The sequence below is a fragment of the Pelodiscus sinensis genome, chromosome 3 (genome assembly GCF_049634645.1).
Source record: "Pelodiscus sinensis isolate JC-2024 chromosome 3, ASM4963464v1, whole genome shotgun sequence".
Classification (NCBI taxonomy): domain Eukaryota; kingdom Metazoa; phylum Chordata; order Testudines; family Trionychidae; genus Pelodiscus; species Pelodiscus sinensis.
In genome coordinates, this window is record NC_134713.1 from 122,317,844 (window position 1) to 122,337,960 (window position 20,117).

Sequence of the window (20,117 nt, forward strand, 5' to 3'; positions counted from 1 at the left end):
TTGCTACATTTCCAAGGCAGAGGCACAGCAGTCAGAGTGGCGTGAGCTGGGATTGCTTAAGTCCGTGCTCACGCTGTTTCTCAAGGGTGCATGGAGCCCATTGGGGTTCCTTGTGTGGGCTGCGAGACATTTTGTTTACCGTTGCCCAAGCACAGGCTTGTCAGATTCTGCTGGTCTCCATTCACAATTTATTTTTTCTTACTGACATAACTAAAGTGACATGCATGTAAACCAAGGGCACGTGAAGTGAGGTGCATGCTGATTGCACACAACATTCACTGTGAAAACCGTGTGCTCCCTCTGAATCTAATCAAAGCACTGCTATGATTCAGTCAGCAAAACCCGCACATTCTAGGTATGCAAGTGCAGTTAGTAAAACTATACTATCCCAGAAGACCATTTTGGTTACCATGGTCTTGCGGCCCATGAGATGGAGGGCCACTCATGTGGTTCCTTCATTAGCCTAGGTTACCTATTACTGCTCTAAATGCTTGAAGTTAAAGTTGGTTTGTAAAGAGAACACAGTAAATTTACAGGAGTTGGCCTGAGGTTCCTTCTGCCCTGTGCAAAGTAGAAAAACTTTCCTCATCACAGCCACAGTATGTCCTTTCCCAGTGGGGTCTGGGAGGGAGTTTGGGTGAAGTAGACAGTTATGACCTGGGGCAGTGGACTGGGGTGCAGGAGGGGGTATAGGGGTTTGGGTTGTGATCTAGAGCAGGGAGAGTTGTAACCTGGGGCATTGGGCTGCAGGTCTGGGGAGGGAGTGCAGGGGTTTGGGTTGTGACCTAGGGTTGGGGATTGGGGTGCAGGATGTGGAAGGGGGTATGGGTGCAGGAGGGAAGGCAGAGGATTTGGGTTATATGGAGTGGTGGGGCAGAGGCGTGGAGTGAGGGAAGAGCTGGGGTGCCAGAGTCAGGCTCTGGCTGGGAGACTTACCTGGATGACTTCCAGCCAGCAGTCCAGCAGGTTTCTCAGGCAGACCCTCTGCCTTCCATGCCTCTGCACTGGCTGCAAGGGCCATGTGCATCTGTGAATAGCTGCGAGCCTGAGGGGAAGGGGCAAGAGGTACTTTGTGTGCTGTCTATTCTTCAAACAAGTAGCTTTCATTGCTTGGAAGCCAGTCAATGGGGTTGTGCTGGGGGTGGAGGCAGCATACAAAACCTCTTCTCCCCCAAGCTTGCAGCTGTTCAAAGACATACAGAACTCTGCAGCCACTTTTTTGAGCAGTGTGCAGGGACAGGGCATGCAGGTAGCCTGCCTGAGGCTCCTGGCTGGCCCACGGGCTGTATTTTGCTTATTCTTGATCTAGATGGTGAAGATAGTACTTGTATTATGCACTATTGTGGGGATTCCTTCATCCTTTGCCCAAGAGGTTTGCAGTTAAAAGTGCCTATAAATCTCCAATGGCACATGTATTTGTAAGGGAAGTTGACAGGTGGGTAAATAGTGTTTATTTATTAAAAGAATTTTTCCCCAATAAAAACTTGTTTAAATGTTAATCTGTTAAGGCCTTAATGTATTAGAAACTCTTAAAACACTGAAATAGAAACTAGCTATACTGAATCCATGACCTTTACCAAACAGCCTGAGATAAAGGCTGCTTTTCCTATATAAAGATAATCAGGGGGTATGTCTACACTACCCCGCTAGTTCGAACTAGCAGGGTAATGTAGGCATACCGCACTTGCAAGTGAAGCCCGGGATTTGAATTTCCCGGGCTTCATTTGCATAAGCGGGGCTCCGCCATTTTTAAATCCCCGCTCGTTCGAACCCTGTGCCACGCGGCTACACGCGGCACGAACTAGGTAGTTCGAACTAGGCTTCCTAGTTCGAACTACCGTTATTCCACGAGGAGTAACGGTAGTTCGAACTAGGAAGCCTAGTTCGAACTACCTAGTTCGTGCCGCGTGTAGCCGCGCGGCACAGGGTTCGTACAAGCGGGGATTTAAAAATGGCGGAGCCCCGCTTATGCAAATGAAGCCCGGGAAATTCAAATCCCGGGCTTCACTTGCAAGTGCGGTATGCCTACATTACCCTCCTAGTACGAACTAGGAGGGTAGTGTAGACATACCCAGGGGGAAAATACCTAACTTTTAAGGTTAAGCAAGGTCATGTACCATATCAGAGGCTTAATCCTGTGGAGGATGCAGGTGTTGTGCTTCTGGGTGCAAGAAACTGGCAAAATCATCCCCAGCATTGGGACCTGCCCTCTGACTGCAGGAGACACCATCATGTATCTCAACAGGATCATCCACTGAGCCCACTTCACTTACTGACAGCTCTCAACGGCAGAGCTCTGGATTTAAGAGCCTAGCATGGCACATATATGACTAATCTTGAATACGGCACTCAATGATATTCACAAATAAAGCATCAAATAATGAGCTTCTTCAGAAGTACCTCATCACTTGAGTCACCACCGCTGACTTTAAGAGAAACAAGACTGAGCTGCATGAATAGTCAGATCAAGTAGAGGAAGGAGAAAGAACGAACCTGACCTGCTGACACCATGGAGATGAAAAGAAAAATACCATTCCCAGCCTTATATGACTCTTTTATATGAGTCAAAGACAAAACAAAAATGAACAAGTAAGCAATAGATTTGAATCCAAACTATTAGGAGAGCAGATGTTCTGGTACCTTGGGACCAAGTTATAAGGGCACCGATTGATTCTCCCAGATGCCAATGTTCTGAGCGACACAGGCTGCCCAAAATACACATGTATGCTTCCAAAATTGTCACTGAGGATTTTTCTGGCTTTCAACAACCCCTGAAATGTGGAGAGGAAGCAATGCGAGTTGATATTACAAGGATATATAGAGAGCCAGATACACTACATTATTATTGAACATATTTACATACAGATGTAGACTCTTTTGGCTTAGGGACTCCTAGAAGTTCATATGCATAGAGGGATTCTTCCAATATCCTCTCATAGCTGATGCTGATTGGAACAAGGTAGGTGTCAAAAACTTCTCGTTTAAAAAATGGCTCCATCACAATACTGAGAAGACCTGTAAATAGATGGGAGAGAAAAACATATTTATGGTCTTCTGGAAATGAAAGGAAATTAAGATGAACTGCAACTGAAAGGGGACATCTGGTTGTGAATCAATACACAAAAACTATGTAATAAGATATGCAACGTGTTCACACTATGCAAACGCACGCATATGCCAAAATTTCTGTCTGTGCTTTAAAGCAATGCACATGAAAATGTTACATTTAATCCAATATCTGAGCAGTATTTACACAACATTGCTACTGCTTTGCATTCACATAGTATCTTCCATCCAGTGCTTCCCCAACATTTGTACAAACGTAAGTTAAATGTCATACTTCTGTGATGGTAGATAACTGTTATACCCATTTTGCAGATAGGAAGCAGGGAGAGGTTAAGTGCATCAGGTCACATAGTGATGCTGTGAAAGAGCAAGGAATGGTGCTAAGGAATCTTGTACATTTTTATAATTTATATATCGGTACTATCTGGCAGCCTCAGTTACGACTGGATGCAGAGGCCAGTGCACGGCTTCCACAGTCAATGTTGTGTGCAATCAGCACGCACCTCAGGATCCCATCATGTCAGGCAGCATACAACACAACACTAACTAGTAGAGTAGGCTGGTCTGGAGACCTGCATTACGATGTGTGATGTCTTGCCATCTGGAGGATAGAGATGTTAAAAAGCAGGGGGGGTTGTAAACATCTAACCAGTGAAATTTTCAGCAATTACATGTTTACACACAAGGTGGGGAGGAAGACAGCTCCATGGGAGCTGGTGTGAATGGGGAGCCGACTTTTAAGGAGCCACCTGCTCCCCTCTCCTGTACTGCTGCTGCTATATCAGAGGCAGCAGCATTGAGGGGCAGGTAGGAGCTGGTGCCTCCCCTATCTGCACTGTATCAGAGGCAGCAGTGCAGAGCTGGTGCTGGCAGGTAGCATGCTTAAAAACCAGCTTCCTGTGAGCACCAGCTCCCCACCCCCGGGTGCCTCTGACACATAGGCAACAGGGGAGGCCTTGCATGTAACCATGAGGGTTAACCAATGAGCCCAGGCTCATTGATTAACCGTTTAAACAAACGCACTAACACATCCCTACTGGAGGACCATATTACCTCTGTATTTGGCCCACAGAGATGCCACGCAACTACACATGGTCACTGAAGATGTTGGACCACCTTGCCATCTCTCCCATGTTCTACTGTTTTGGTTCTCCCACCTCCAGAAACACAATAAGGTACTCTAGTGAAAATCCCCAGATTAAATAAAGATTTTAACTTTTTCAAGCAACGTACCAAACTTTGGAGTCAAAGTCTTTGAAGTGCGGCTTCTAGTTCCTTCGAGAAAAAATTCAATTGGGGCATAGCCATTCTTCAAAACAAAACAAAAAATAAGTTGATGGGGGGAAAGGGAGGCAAAAAAAAATGAGTATTTCATTTGCTCTCTTTACATTGTAAAAAGATTTATTTTAAAATAGGAGCCATGCACCCTTAAACCTACATTCATTCAACACCGCTAAAACAGTCTATAGTCAATTTAACTAAATAAAGTTTTTTGCACTAATGTATATTTCATAAACACATGCACCAGCAAGATCAACTAATTCTTTAAATGTACTTTTAAAAAAATTGTTCAGTAATTTATTTACCCTTAACATTGTTTTAACATATTCAGCAAAAACTGCCCAATAGAGCCTGTTCCCACCGAACGAACGTCGCATAAAAAAGGCACCTGACCTTCGTAGCAGCTCACCAACTATTTTCATTCCGAGGAAATCTGTGGAGAAAAAAAAAACAACACACAAAACTTATTGATGGACTGCGCCACTTAATACTAATCAGTTTCCCTAAAGCTTTCACCTCAACTATTGGCATAAAGGACTAATCCTTTGGGGATTTATTGTAAATATTCTCTATTACTTTTCAAGCACAATACACACACACACAACCTACACACCAGGGGGTCAAATTTATGATTTCTGCATTTGTATATTGAAAGGGGCACTTACAATCCCAACGATCTCTTCTGAAATTTAGATGACAGACTTAAATTTGGTCCTTGTTATATTGACTCAAAGTCCATAGTAGTTTCAGACTTGGTCTATACCAGTGGTTCCCAACCTGTGGTCCACGGATCTCTGGTGGTCCGCGACAGTACTGCAGGGGGTCTTTTCTTTTCTTTTTCTTTCCTTACTTTTCTTTTCTTTTTTTCCCTCTCGTAGGGAAGAGGGGGGGGGGGGGGACTGTGAAATTTTAATAGATTGAAAAGAGGTTTGTATACTCAAAGAGGTTGGGAACCACTAGTCTATACTATCAACTTATGCAGCATAACTACGTCGCTCAGGGGTGTGAATTTTCCACTGCCCCAAGTAACACAGTTATACTGACTGAACTCCCCATGTACACAGTAGGGATTTTAGATATTGGGTAATTGAATAGTTGTGTAACCACATAAATCTTAGCTGTTACATGACTATTCTACTGGCCCAACTACCAGGGATCCCCCTGCACCTCGTGCTGCTGCCTATCAAAGGTAGCAGCGTGGGGTGGCAGGGGGAGCCGGTCCGCAAGAGGAGACAGTTTAAAAACCAGCTCTCCTTGCAGACTGGTTGCTTTTGCCTCTGATGCAGAGGCAGTCACTTGGGGTGGCAGCAGCCTTTGTCATAGGGGATCTTGAACCCCCATGGACAGGGGCTGCTGCTGCGAAGCAGCCTCTGCCCGTGGCAGGCCCAGGCTCACCATGGACAGAGGCTGCTCTGAGGGATGTTGCTTGGTCCCCAGCAGACAGGCAGCACTGCGGAGCCTATCAGAGGCACCATGGGAAATGCATGTAGTCAACAAGATTAACCAATAAGACTAGGATTATCGATTAATTATATAGTTGACTACATGCTGACATACCTAGTACACAGCATCTTTGGGGAGGTGGAGTACCCATGATAACAGAAAGTACTTCTCCCTTTAGTGTAGGTAGCATCTTCATTAAGCATTCCAGCACCTCCACTGTAATGCTGTCAATGTGGATAAGCCCCCAATAATCTTGAGAGTAAACAACATGCCCATTTAAATATATTCTAAAAAAAAATACACAGCTGATGTAAGTTGGCCTACCTTTATTCAAGTTAGGGATGTCAGATATTGATTAATTCAATAATCATGTAACCACACAAAATCTTCGCAGTTACACATTACTCAATAGTCCCTGGGGGCAGGGCCGGCAACCAGTGCACTCCTGGTCCCACTCCCGGGGAGCCCCCTGCCACCGCACATTGCTACCTCTGATACAGAGACAGCAGCATAGGAGAGGGGGGAGGCGGCTCTGCAAGACAGTGCCCGGGGGAGGGGGAAAGCTGGCTTTTAAGTCAGCTCCGCCCCTCAAGCACCAGCTCCCACTTGCGTCACTCCCCCCCCATTTCTGTGAGAGGCAGCAAGGGAGGGGAGGCAGGTGGCTCCGTGGGTTTGGGTGCTCATGGGGAGCCCCACAGACACTGGTTCTGGCCTCCCCACACTTGCTGCTTCTGATACAGAGGTAACAAGGAGGGAGGAGTGCGTGTAGTTGATAGGATTAATTGACAAGCTCAGGCTTATTGGTTAATCATTTACTCGACTATACGCTAGCATCCCTAATCCAAGGCAATGAAACCATGCCCATTTACAATAGTTAATGTCTGTCTCAACGCTCTATGAGGAAGGGAAAATAGGAACTCAAAAAAGTGCAACTGTTACATGTTTCCTAGTTTCGAGGACTCAGGATTACCCCTTTCTGGATTTTACAAGTAATTTAGAATACTTGCATTATAACAATGAATAGTTTGGGGAGCCATATAATGCAGGAAAGTTTCAAAAAGTCTGATTTCTTCGATTCTTGGATCTTTCTCTGATTCACTGTGCAACCTTAAAAGATCCCCAAATATAGTGGATGTCGAAGTCAGTAAATACAAAAGATACAGTTCTAAGAGCAACATTAATTTGGCTGCTGTGAATATCTTGTTTAACTGTATAGTACAAAATAGAATAATTTATGATAAAACTCATTAAACTACATACCATTAGAAACTCATCTAATCTATATTATGGTGCTATAAGAGATTTAGGGTGCATTCATTTTGGTCTAACACTACTCCCATTGCTTCAGGGAGTAGCCAAGTTAGCCTGTACAGAAAACAACAACAAATGATCCGGTAGCACTTTATAGACTAACAAAACATGATACCATCTGCATGTTTTGTTAGTCTATAAAGTGCTACCAGACCATTTGTTGTTTTTTCCTACTCCCATTAACTTCAATAGAAGGAAAGTTAAGCCAATATAGAGTACCTCTGAAAACTTTGTAAGACAGTACAACAACTATCATGCAATGATAGGTGCATACCTAATATATAAAGTAATTGCCACATCTACAGCACCTTGCATGTGAAAAATGCAAAGTTAAGTCCCTAAGACTGACTGGTATCTACTGATGTACTGAAAAGTGTATACAGTAATAAGGTCACAGCTAAAGCTGGTTGAAAATTCTTTGTTGGAATGTTTTTTTCTGCTGGAATGCTACTTCATCAAGAGCAAAACTTTCTGAAATAAATATGTTGATTTGACAAGTCTTAACAGAAATCAGAAGAGGTTTTCAATTAAATCTTAAGTGGTTCCCTTCCAGCTCACCTTTCTCCTCAGCTCCCAAGCAGCCTGCCTGTTAAGCTACCAGGAAGATGAAGTTTCCAGTCCCTTCACAGTTTGCTTGTTGCAGAGCCATGGCTCCCAGCACTTCCAAGTTCCTTCCTCCTCCTCCACAGTTTGCTCGCTTCCCTGGGCTTCCCAGACTTCCAGCAACTCATCTAGAGAGCTACTGTGAAGTTTCATGTCCTAAGCTCCCTGCCTCCTCTGCAGGTCACTTTGTGGGCTGCTGTGGAGGCAGAGCTCCCAGGCAACTTGGAATTTCATGTGTGTAAACATTTTCAGGATTTTGGATTTTCATCACAATCAGAGATGAAATTTTTTCCAAAACCTCATTTTTCTCAGGAGCAGTTAACATCTTGCACAAGGTGCAAGTCATGTCACAGGATCAGATGCTTACGGTGGCACTTAAAAAACAGCTGCACACAGCACATCTAACTGCAAATAGATTCATGAAATGTTCTCTTGGCATATATGCAGCTGCCAGTAATCAATCATACCTAATCCTCTTCCTCCTCCAGACCAATTCCCGCCTCTCCAAAAAGTTGTACACTTCAATAAGTCATATTCACATATCATGTTTCAAAATCCAGACATTTCAATTATCTACATGTATAGGGAAAACCATGGCAACTTTGACTGACTTTCCCCACTGTTACTGAGAAGCGCAGTTATTGGGGGTTTGATCAAATGTGCTATACAAAATTTCACCATTTGGCAGACACATCTGCCCAAATTACATTTTCCAGAATCTCAACCATATGAAAATGGAGGGTTATAGCAGAAACTATTTCAACCTTAATGTCAGTAGATAGTACCAGGCACCTCCTAAAATAATCTCTCTGCATTTTGAAAAGAGATTGTGAAAAGAAATACTTGCCCATTCCTGCAGCAATGACAGGCAGAGCCAAGTCATAAGTGTATAATAAATAAGATAGCATCAGAAAATCTATATAGCTTCGGTGACTGGGCAGCAGGACAACTGGATGTTCCTGAATGGCCTGTTGTAACTAAGAACAAACACAAACAATATTTATGGGAATCACTTTAAATGGAAGCGATCATTACAAATTCCAACAAGATCTCAGAGAAGAATGTGGTTTTTTTTAAGACAACATTGTAACAATTTTCATTAAAGGGTGGCACTTATGTTTATTAGTATTCTGTACTTCTTCCAGCTTTTGCTGACAGACAACGTGAAGCTACAATTAAATCTTAAAATATTAACACTGGACCTCAAACCAATCCAGAGTTTCTCGAAGTAGAACTCCCTTTTAATCATAAATTTAGTAAGACCACTAGATAGTGGGAGATAGAACTGCCGAAATCTGCCGATAGAACTGCCGAAATCTCACACGTGTTCTGATTGCCTTAATGAGGTACAGCAATTCAATATTTTATTTTTGGGGGCATTCACACAATATATGGAGAAACATGACACTTACTTTATATTCCTTCAAGCACCTCTCTGAAGTGTTTTAATATATTTTGGAAATTTACCGAGTTATCTATTTCAATTATATTTACCAGTGAAATTCTTTCAAATCCATATTGATGAGATGGCTTCTTACTGTCTCAGGCATACCATATACCCAACACCATAAAGTAATTCCAAACAGGTTCCCATGTTCCTGTCATTCACAATTCCCATTCTTTAGGGCTTATAACAAGGTTCCACTTAATTATGTGTCCAAACTTCTAGAACTTCTCTTTGTTATTTCCTACCTCTAAAGGTAAATTTAAAAATGGGCTTATGCCTTAAAAAAAAAAAGAAACAAAAAAAAACTTTCTTTCATAAAGTTTCCCCATCCCTCAAATGGCCCAGAGAACTTACTCTTATGCTATTTTATTTTAATTTAACTAAAATTCAAGTCCTGTTTAGCAAGACTCTATACTGACCAGAGAACAAATGAAATGGTATTATCACAAGAGAGTGAAAACTGAACAATTGTCCCTGTGTTTTGGTATGTAACTTCAAAGGCTAATTAATACTTTGGAGAAAGGTTTAGTGGGCAAAGACTCACTTCATCAGATGCTTTGCCCACAAAAGCTTATGCTCCAATAAATCTGTTGAGTCTATAAGGTGCCACAAGTCTTCTTGTTGTTTATGCAGATCCAGACTAACACAGCTACCCCTCGCATATCTGGAGAAAGGAAATCTTCAATAAAGATTACTCTGACCGCTTCAGTAAATGCATGCACAAGCTCACACACAGCTTCTGAGCCTGCCAACAAGATCTTGGGGGGAAAAGGGCAGAAAGGAAAGACCAGACTTCACATTCCAAGGTAAATCACCACCACCACTACAGTAAAACTCTGATGGTCTGGCATTTGATGGTCCGGCACTCCTGATGGTCCGGCACCATCAGGAACCTGGAAGTGCTCCGGGCAGCCAGACCATTGGAGCTGCTCTGCCCCCACTGCTAAAACTGACCAGCGGCTGAATCGGGGAAGCTGCGGGCAGAGCAGCTGGAGTGCTGCCTGGTAGGTCCCGTAGCGCTGCCCCTCGGGGCTGCGGTGCTACCGGGTTGGTCCCACAGCGCTGAGGAGCGGCGCTACCGGACCAACCCGGCAGCATTCCAGCTGCTCTGCTGCAGGCGTCCCCGATTCAGCCGCTGCTGAAACTGACCAGTAGCGGCTTAATCAGGGACTCCTGGGGCAGAGCCGGACTATCGGAAGGGGGGGCTATGAGGGGTCTGGGGTGGGCGGGATGCATCTCCCCACCCCATCCCAGACTCCTCATAGCCCCCCCCTTCCGATAGTCCGGCATATCTGATAATCCGGCACCCCCTAATCCCCCTAAAGGTGCCGGATTATCGGAAGTTTACTGTACTACTACGTTAGGCCTTTCTTTACACACAGTCAAGCATAAAAGCACAGTTAAAAACAGTCTTTGTACATTATCTTTAGGAATTATTATTTTCTCTGTTTCAAAATGTATCCCAGTCACAAACCTCTCTCTGCACAATTGAATAAAATGTATTAATTAATTATTTAAATCAGTTGATATTTGTGTATGTGTATATGTGATTTGTCCTTTTCATATTTGTTCATTTTTTTAAATTGTATCCTTTGGTATATATGGTTGTGACTACTTTCTTCCACTATTTGATCTGAGGAAGTGGGTCTGGCCCACGAAAGCTCATCATCTAATAAACCATCTTGTTAGTCTTTAAAGTGCTACATTGTCCTGCATTTTGCTTCAACTACCCCAGACTAACACGGCTACATTTCTATCACTATTCTGTGTGATATTTGTGATACGTAAATTTGTAGTTTAGATTCTCTTTGAATTTTTTATTCACATCTAGGTTTCTTCCTTTTTAATGGTTGAAAAGGGCAATCTTAGTTAATGCAGGCCTTGCCACTTTTATTCTTTAAATCTTTTGGATCTATAAATTTGGGTGAAAGATTGAGAATCTATGCCTGAATGAGTAGCATAATCACCAGTTAAGTCAGCCTTTATACCTACACTTACTTTCTGAATTCCTTCTTCATTCACACAAACCCTCTGGAAAAGGCGTTTAAATATTTTGCTCAGACTAAAAGCAAAAAATCGAATAGCTCCTATGTGTAAATTGTGACCCATCTCGTCCAGGATTTCAGTGGCTTCTTCTTGTATAATATCAGCAGACTCACCCATCTCTTTGGATAACTAAATAAGAACAAAAAGAAGGTCAAAAGCCATTTCCCATATTTTTTTAAAAAGACTGTTCTACTAACTATACCTATTATTCTGTTAAACTAAGAGAAAGGCACTAAAGCCAATGCAATGCAAAACATTTTAAATGTTTCTAATATTATTTTAGGAAAATGTGGATTCAGGTTTAGGCCAGTCACATAAAGCAAACGTTATTAGTTCTGTTGTATTTCAGAAAAAAAAAGTAAAGCGTGAATGCCTCTGAAATACAGTAACTGAAGTGATCATCTTCTAAAATGTAAGTTTCATACACAAGCTATTTATAACACTGGTCTACAATTTTTTAGAAGTCATCTGCTTCAGAGATAAAATGTGCTATTTATTATGCATTTTGATGTGCTGAATTCAAATATGACAATTAAAACAACTGATTGGCTACTGTTTCCAAGATATTTAAGTTTTTACGTCTATATATAGTGTGTAGATAGAGTTTTAATCATAAATTGTAAACCTAGGTCTTTTCATGTGTTTATGATTGCTTTACATGATAATATTTCACTTGTCCTGTTTATGTAACACTTTAAAAATCAGCAAAGGGTTATATAAATAAAATGTATTATGAAACAAAAGGCAAAAAACTATTATGTACATAGTTTAGTCCTATTCAGTGTCTACTCGGCGCTTCTTGTCTTGTCTCTTGTATTTATTAAATGGAGCATCTCTTGTCACTGTCCAGCAATAGTCTGCAAGCATTGATGGGCTCCATTTGCCCTGATAGCGTTTCTCCATTGTTGCAATGTCCTGGTGAAATCGCTCGCCGTGCTCGTCGCTCACTGCTCCGCAGTTCGGTGGAAAAAAAATCCAGATGAGAGTGCAAAAAATGTATCTTTAGTGACATGTTGCAACCAAGGCTTTTATAGGCCTTCAGGAGGTTTTCCATCAACAACCTGTAGTTGTCTGCTTTGTTGTTTCCGAGAAAATGTATTGCCACTAACTGGAAGGCTTTCCATGCCGTCTTTTTCTTGCCACACAGTGCATGGTCAAATGCATCATCTCGAAGAAGTTCACGAATCTGAGGACCAACAAAGACACCTTCCTTTATCTTAGCTTCACTTAACCTTGGAAATTTTCCACAGAGGTACTTGAAAGCTGCTTATGTTTTGACCATGGCCTTGACAAAGTTCTTCATCAGACCCAGCTTGATCTGTAAGTGTGGTAACAAAATCTTCCTTTATTCAACAAGTGGTGGATGCTGAACACTTTTCCTCCCAGGCTCCAATGACTGTCGGAATGGCCAATCTATCTTGATGTAGTGGGAATCTCTTGCACGACTATCCCATTCGCAGAGAAAACAGCAGTACTTTGTGTATCCAGTCTGCAGACCAAGCAAGAGAGCAACAACCTTCAAATCGCCACAAAGCTGCCACTGATGTTGGTCATAGTTTATGCACCTCAAAAGTTGTTTCATGTTGTCATAGGTTTCCTTCATATGGACTGCATGACCAACTGGAATTGATGGCAAAACATAGCCATTATGCAGCAAAACAGCTTTAAGACTCGTCTTCGATGAATCAATGAACAGTCTCCACTCATCTGGATTGTGAACTATGTTGAGGGCTGCCATCACACCATCGATGTTGTTGCAGGCTGCAAGATCACCTTCCATGAAGAAGAATGGGACAAGATCCTTTTGACGGTCACGGAACATGGAAACCCTATCACCACCTGCCAGGAGATTCCACTGTAGTCTGGAGCCCAACAGCTCTGCCTTACTCTTGGGTAGTTCCAAATCCCTGACACGGTCATTCAGTTCACCTTGTGTTATGAGGTGTGGTTCAGAGGAGGAGGATGGGAGAAAATGTGGTTCAGGACCAGAAGTTTCATCCTCTTCCTCTTCCTCATCTGACTCAAGTGAGAATGATTCTGGTGCATCAGGAACCAGCAGTCCTTCTCCATGGGGTACTGGGCGTATAGCTGATGGAATGTTTGGATAATGCACAGTCCACTTTTTTTTTTTTGACACACCTTTCCCAACTGGAGGCACCATGCAGAAGTAACATTTGCTGGTATGATCTGTTGGCTCTCTCCAAATCATGGCACTGCAAAAGACATAGATTTCCTTTTCCTGTTCAACCACTGGTGAAGATTTGTTGCACAAGCGTTGCAGCATATGTGTGGGGCCCACCTCTTGTCCTGATCTCCAATTTTGCAGCCAAAATAAAAGTGATACGCTTTCTTAACCATAGTGGTTATACTGCGCTTTTGTGATGCAAAAGTCACTTCACCACAAACATAGCAGAAGTTATCTGCACTGTTCACACAAGTACGAGGCATCTCTGCTCACTTTGGCTAAACAGAAATGTGTCCCTTTACAAAATCAAACACTGACAAATAAGAGAGCACGACACCGTATGATTTCTAGAGCTGATATAGGGCAATTTGTTCAGCAGAGTGATGTAAGCTTCGTTATGATTGCATCATCCATGACTTCTAGGAATAGCATGATGCAATTCATATAATGTATGACGCAATACCAGCTTCAGATTGCATCATTCATTGTTTTGCCTAAAAAGCAAGTACTGTCCAAACCCAGTCATAGATTTATTCATAGATACAGTAAAAAATGTATTTTAGTCATTTCTGGTTTAAATTGAGATCCTTTCCCTTTATAACTCACTTATCCTCCACCATTCACAATAGCATATCTTGAAAACTAGAGCCAATCAACAATTTTAAGCATCATTTTCGTTCTCAGTAACCCAGAATTAGTAAAGTTTGATTACATTTATTTCAGAAGCATTTTGGCTGTAGAGCAGTATAATAAGCCATTAGCATGTGTTGGCATACATATGTTCTAATAGGTTTGTATCTTTTTTAGGAAGTTTACATTTTAAAATAGGATTTCTTAAACTGCCTTTCTGACAAACGCATGCTTTGGTCCTCTTTCACTGATTTTAAAGTTAACTTTAAAAAGATTATTCTTATTAGGCATCTTTATAGAAAAATTTTAAAATGCTTTTGGGGTAAGTTTTTAGAATTACCCACAGGATATCAACTCTATTACTCATGCCTTTCTTTGTAATGTATCCCTTTGGCAACTGCTAGCTGAAATGCATACCAAGTACCATCACTACAAATGCTGCATGTTGATGTTCAGTTTTAATTACTGCAAACCTTTTGTTTGGGAGACTGTTAATAGGGATGTAAAAAAACCCATTTAATCAGTTAACCAGTTAAATATTATGTTTAACCCATTAACCACGTAAACGGGAGCCGCTGGGGGGTTGGCCGGGCTGAAGTGATCCCCCAACACGGGGGCAGCTCTGGCTGAGCTGGAGCATCCCCACCCACAACGCGCTGGAGCAAGCACCTTGCCCACATTGGGCAAGGGCCTACTCCAGCCCAGCTAGGCCATCAGTTAACCATTAACATCCCTAACTATCAATCAGGAATTAGAGAGTGGGAATCTCTTTATTAAATATATGGACACTAACATTTAACCTAAAAGATACTCTTTATGATTAAATTAGAACTAAATAAGGAACATGCATATTATAAAACCATGGAGGATTAAATGGATATCAGTGAATAAACCATGTCTCAGCTTAGAGAGATGTACACTATTTACCTTATTAGTTATATTTTCACTTCTATGACAGTCACAAAATTTCTCCTCTCACCCTCCTCTATCTCAGCCAAATGGCCATTTCACTGTCATATTGATCCATTCAAAACTTCCTTCTGTACATAATTTATTTCATCCTGAATAGTCTAGCAAAGACTGATTATTTTAGCAACTAAGGATTTAGTGACAGCCTTCTCTAACCCCATCAAACTTAAAAAAAAAAATCAATATTTATCAGACAGTAGACTTATTATTTATTCAGAACAGACACTTTGCTCTCATTCACCCATAAAATGCTTACGGACACACTACTTATCCTTCATCAATAAATAATTATTAGTTTATAGAGTGCACATCTCCTATAGCAGCTAGTTACTTATGCCATAAAACAAGGGGAAAAAACCAATATAAACAAAAATCATACAAAACCCAAATCAAACAAATACAGCTCAGCTCATCCCATGAAGCTTGCTAGACCAGCTCCAGCAAATTACCAAAGGAGAAAATTCCAAAGATGGAGGATGGTTCACTCAAGTGATTTAAGTTTTCCCCACTCAGACAAGAGACGGTTGTGTTCTAGTAGGTATATTCCCAAGACAGCCCCAAGTAAAGCATCTTGCAATAAATAGGCTGAAGAAATGTTTGAGAGTGGACCGTAATTAGCAAGACCATTAACCTCAAAGGATAAGTCTGCATTGTAGCTGGGAGTGTGCCTCCAAGCCCAGACAGACTCATGCCAGCTCTGGTCAAGCTAGCATGCTATAGCAGCAATGGGAATGATGCAGAGGGGTAACAGCTTGGGATAGCTGCCCAAGTCCAAGCCCACCAACTCCCCTGGGTCTGAGTTTGGGTCTCTAGCCCAAGCCACCATCTCCATATTGCTATTTTTCATTCACTAGTTCAAGGAGAGTTGTCTACTTTGGGGGGAGGAGGAGCAGGGCTGGTAAGTAACTCTTATGTTTCAGCAGCTTAACACTTTCCATTATTTAAAAAAGTTATCAAGAATATTTTAAAAAGAAACTAGCAGATCCATGTTTGCAGCAGGCTTTTAAAGGAAGATGGGAGAAACCATTGGGCTAGAGAAGGGCATTTTCTTTGTCTCATGGAATTCCATGCAGGGTTAATTAAGAATGGCCATATTGGGCTGGACCAATTGTCCTGTTAGCCCAGTATGCGGTCATCTGGCCAGTGCCAGCTGCTTCAAATGAATGAATCAAATGGAACAATTTCAAGTGATTCATCCCCTATCATCCAACCTCAACTCCTCGCAGTTGGAAGTTTATGGACACATGGAGCATAAGGTCCTGTCATTGACCATCTTGGCCAAAAGTCATTGATGGACCTAGCCTCCGTGAATATAGCTAATTCTCTTTTGAGTCCAGTTATTGCACATCGTGTAAAATAGTATTGTCCCAGTCTTTTTAACCTCTCCTCATCTAGATGCTATTTCATACCCCTAACCATTTTTGTTGCCCCTCTCTGTACTTTTTCCATTTCTAATATATGCATGCAGTATTCAACGTGTGGGCATACAATGGATTTAAACGGTGGCATAAGAGATTTTTCTGTTTTATTATTCATCCCTTTCCTAATGGTTTCTAACACAGTTAGCTTTTTTTGATTGCTACAACACATTGAGCAGATGTTTTCAGAGAACTATCTAAGATGATAGCATGATCTTTCTTGAGAAATAACAGCTAATTTAGTCTTCATCATTTTGAATATACACTTGGGATTATTTTCTCAATGTGCATTATAATTCACTAATTTCATCTGCCACTTTTTGTCCTGTTTAGTGAGATTCCTTTATAACTCTTCACATTCAACTTTGAACTTATTTACCTGGTGTAATTTTACATCATCTGCAAATTTTGTCATCTCACGGCCAGTCCCTTTTCCAGATTATTTTATGAAGCTGTTGCACAGCAGAGGTCCCAATATAGATCATTGGGAGACCCTACTATTTACCTCTTTCCATTGTGAAAAATGACCATTTATTCCTACCCTTTGTTTATTCCTACCAGTTATAAAGTGTTAAAAACGGTAATTTTCCCTACTTTGCCATTTGTCCCCCTACACCAGTGGTCACCAACCAATAGATCGGGATCTACTGGTAGATCTTGGAACCTGTGACAGGTGATCCTGAGAGGTTTGGCCAGGAGGCTATCAAGTGCTGGCACTTCATCTTCCCCTCTCAGCACTGCCGTGCTGCTCCTTCCCTCTGCCTTGGAGGTGCCTCTCACCCCTGGGAGCCTCCTGCTTGCCGTACAGGGCACAGGAAGAAGGGGGAGTGCTGATGTCAGGGTGTCCCTCCCTCTACCCCTTCTCCACAGAGCAGAGAGGGGCAGGGATGGAGAGAGTTTGCTGGCTGCTTTGGGAGTGGGTCAGGGTAGGTGTGAGTTTGTCTTAGCCCCCTGTGGTAAGCAGTGTCCAGCTGGAGCTCGCATTCCAAACCCTGGCTCCAGTCCTGAAACCCTCCTGCACCCCAAACCCCTGCCCCCAGCCTGATAAAAGCGAGTGAGGATGGGGGAGGGAGGACAGAGTGAGCAGGGGCAGGGCTTCAGAGAAGGGATGGGAAGGAGGTGAGGTAAGGGTATTTGGGTTTGAGGTAGATCCTGGATTGTGCTTAAATTCATGATTAAAAAGGTTGGGGACCATTGCCCTACACTGTCAGCTTCCCCTCTGTGGATCTAATATATTATCTAAGTGTCCTACCCCACCCAGGAGCAACAGACATGGCAGGAATTCCTTTAATTTCTTGGGAGGAAGGCAGTCAAGCTTCTGGGATAACTGCCTTCTCTCGCTGCCAGCTAATGCAGCGTTGGAGTGCTGTAGCTCAAGCATTAGCAGCCTGTGATGGAATGCTGCAAGTTCAGGCTTCAGAATCTGACCTGAATAGGCACGTTGGGAAGGGGTTGGTATAGATGTTTTTACTAATTATTTCCAATTTGTTTTTACTGTTTTCTTTTAAAGAAAGCTAGGAAATTACATTAAAATGTATGCATCATCTGAAGTAGTTTCATCTGAAGAAGTGGGTTGTGCCCACAAAACCTCATAATACCATCTACATTTTTTGTTAGTCTCTAAGGTGCAGCAAGACTATTCACCTTTTTTAAAGTTTTTTGTATGTATTATGTATTTCATAATGTTACTTTTTCCCCAGACCCATGAAAAAGTCAAGTATGGTGGATAAACAGTGAAACATGTTGGCATGCCTACAAAAATTAAAACACTGCTTGGAGATCTACCACGCTCCTTTGTGGCAAATCAGTGTGTTTATTTTGCCTGCTAGCAAATTGTGCTGTTCCAAATTCTTGATTTACTGTTCTTTCCAACAACACACAAATAACCCATTTGACAGAGATCAAAACAAGATTTCTCCTCCTCCCATACAATGTCTATCTGGATTTCAATTATATATTATAGTCTCAATTTTCAGTCTCACCTGTTTGATAACATACTGAACTTGTTCAGACTGAAGAACACTGTTTTTAATGGCACTTGGCTTGCAAGCTGAAAGTCCTTTGTAAATGACAGGAGTATAACATTTCATTGCATATCGCAAGTCACTGGATTGCCGTCTTTCTTCCAAGATATCTTCAAACTCATCCCTTTTCTTTGATGTGAGTTCTTTCTGCTGGGAATATGCAAACAAAGAATGAGACCATATCTTAAACCAGCCAAAGTTTTATCCTGCTGTCATGTAATACTTCTGCAAAGTTTGTTTATTTAAGTTCTTGAACAAATTCCCATGCTATGAGTGCTTATACAAATATTACATGTTTAACCTTCCCCACCAAAGAGAGCTTGGTAGAACAAATGAGCTTTGAAAGTCAAGAAGGACCACAGTGAGGGTATGTCTAGACTACAGGGTTTTGTTGACAAATACTGTCGACAAAGCTTCTGTCGACAAAGAGCGTCTAGACTACATCCAGTTCTGTCAACAAAGCAAGCTGCTTTGTCAACATAACAGTGTGGATGCAAAGGACAGTGTAGATGCAATAATGCCTTCTATCGACAGAACTCTGTTGATAAAAGGCATTATTCCTCGTAGAATGAGGTTTACATACGTCGACAAAACTGCTGAGTTTTGTCGACGTTATGTCGACATAACTCAAAGGCAGTGTGGACGCAGGTATAGTTTTGTCGACAAAAGTCCACTTTTGTCGACAAAACCCTGTAGTCTAGACACACCCTGAAAGTGCTTTGCCTCTCTTTCAGCATCTTCTTAATTAAACTAATGGATTGTGACTTAAGCACTTCTGATTTCAACTGCTGCAATTACATGCAAGGAATGGGGTGATCTAAGGCTAAGAATAAAAATCAACACCTTAAATTATGCCCCAAAACAAATGGATACCAGCACAATTCACTGGCAGGTTTAAAAGGCATATTTGAAGAAAACACCCTTTAGCTGGTGCAAAATGTGACAGCCAGTTTGTTAATGTTTCTGGGTCACTTGAAGCATATACAGTACTCATGCAACAGATATCATCTGGAGGTGAGAGAGGCATAGATCACCAAGGTAAGTTCCACATATAAAAGAAGAGGACCTGACCTCTCCCTGACTAAACACATAATAAATAACTTTTAGAACCACTGATACTAACTGAGCATCCTGAAGCATTTGTGGATGCAATAACACCCCAGGAAGACAACCTGAATGACAAAAGGCAAATTTTTGAGTGAGCTATTTGCTATCGCAATGGTTCTGGCTAGTCCCCTTAGTCTTGCTGAGACTTTGTTTCAGCCAGCTTGTACCCATCCAAACTCAAGTAGCTGCATCAAAACATTAGGCACATCAATTATCTGCATCAGCTGGACTCAAATGAAGTAGAAACATAAAAAACTGACAAACCATCTGCACTTTGGAGATCTAAGACTTCATGTTGCCTCAATATATCCCACAATGGCCTCATAAATACGTTAAGCAAGAAGGGTCATGTGATAGAAACCTGCACCACAAGAGGTCCCTTAAGGTAGACAGGCACCAGTCTCTGTGCTCTCTTTCCCAGAAAAGAAGTCACTCATCCCTGCCAGTGACCACAACACCACTTTGTGATCAATACAAATAAAGGTAGCTGACAGACCTGGAAAGACATATGTCTAATGCACAGTGGTGGCATAAAGAGGAGAGATACAAATGTTCCCATGTTGCATTTATGAATTACTATAGTATAC

At 41.9% G+C, this 20,117-nt stretch overlaps 1 protein-coding gene across 2 annotated transcripts in view; it reads right to left on the reverse strand.

The window, feature by feature from the left end:
- The window catches only part of GNPAT (glyceronephosphate O-acyltransferase), a 49,366-nt gene that overhangs the window by 17,792 nt on the left and 11,457 nt on the right, over nucleotides 1-20,117 (reverse strand). Inside the window, exons 2-8 of one of the 2 annotated variants that reach the window (XM_075924703.1) lie at nucleotides 18,382-18,573; nucleotides 11,150-11,326; nucleotides 8,552-8,681; nucleotides 4,653-4,780; nucleotides 4,300-4,375; nucleotides 2,864-3,015; nucleotides 2,641-2,771 (exon numbers count right to left, since the gene is read on the reverse strand). In XM_075924703.1, coding sequence (XP_075780818.1) covers nucleotides 2,641-2,771; nucleotides 2,864-3,015; nucleotides 4,300-4,375; nucleotides 4,653-4,780; nucleotides 8,552-8,681; nucleotides 11,150-11,326; nucleotides 18,382-18,573 — 986 coding nt within the window. The remainder of the gene's footprint in view (nucleotides 1-2,640; nucleotides 2,772-2,863; nucleotides 3,016-4,299; nucleotides 4,376-4,652; nucleotides 4,781-8,551; nucleotides 8,682-11,149; nucleotides 11,327-18,381; nucleotides 18,574-20,117) is intronic. The other variant, XM_075924704.1, reaches the window with a different exon arrangement.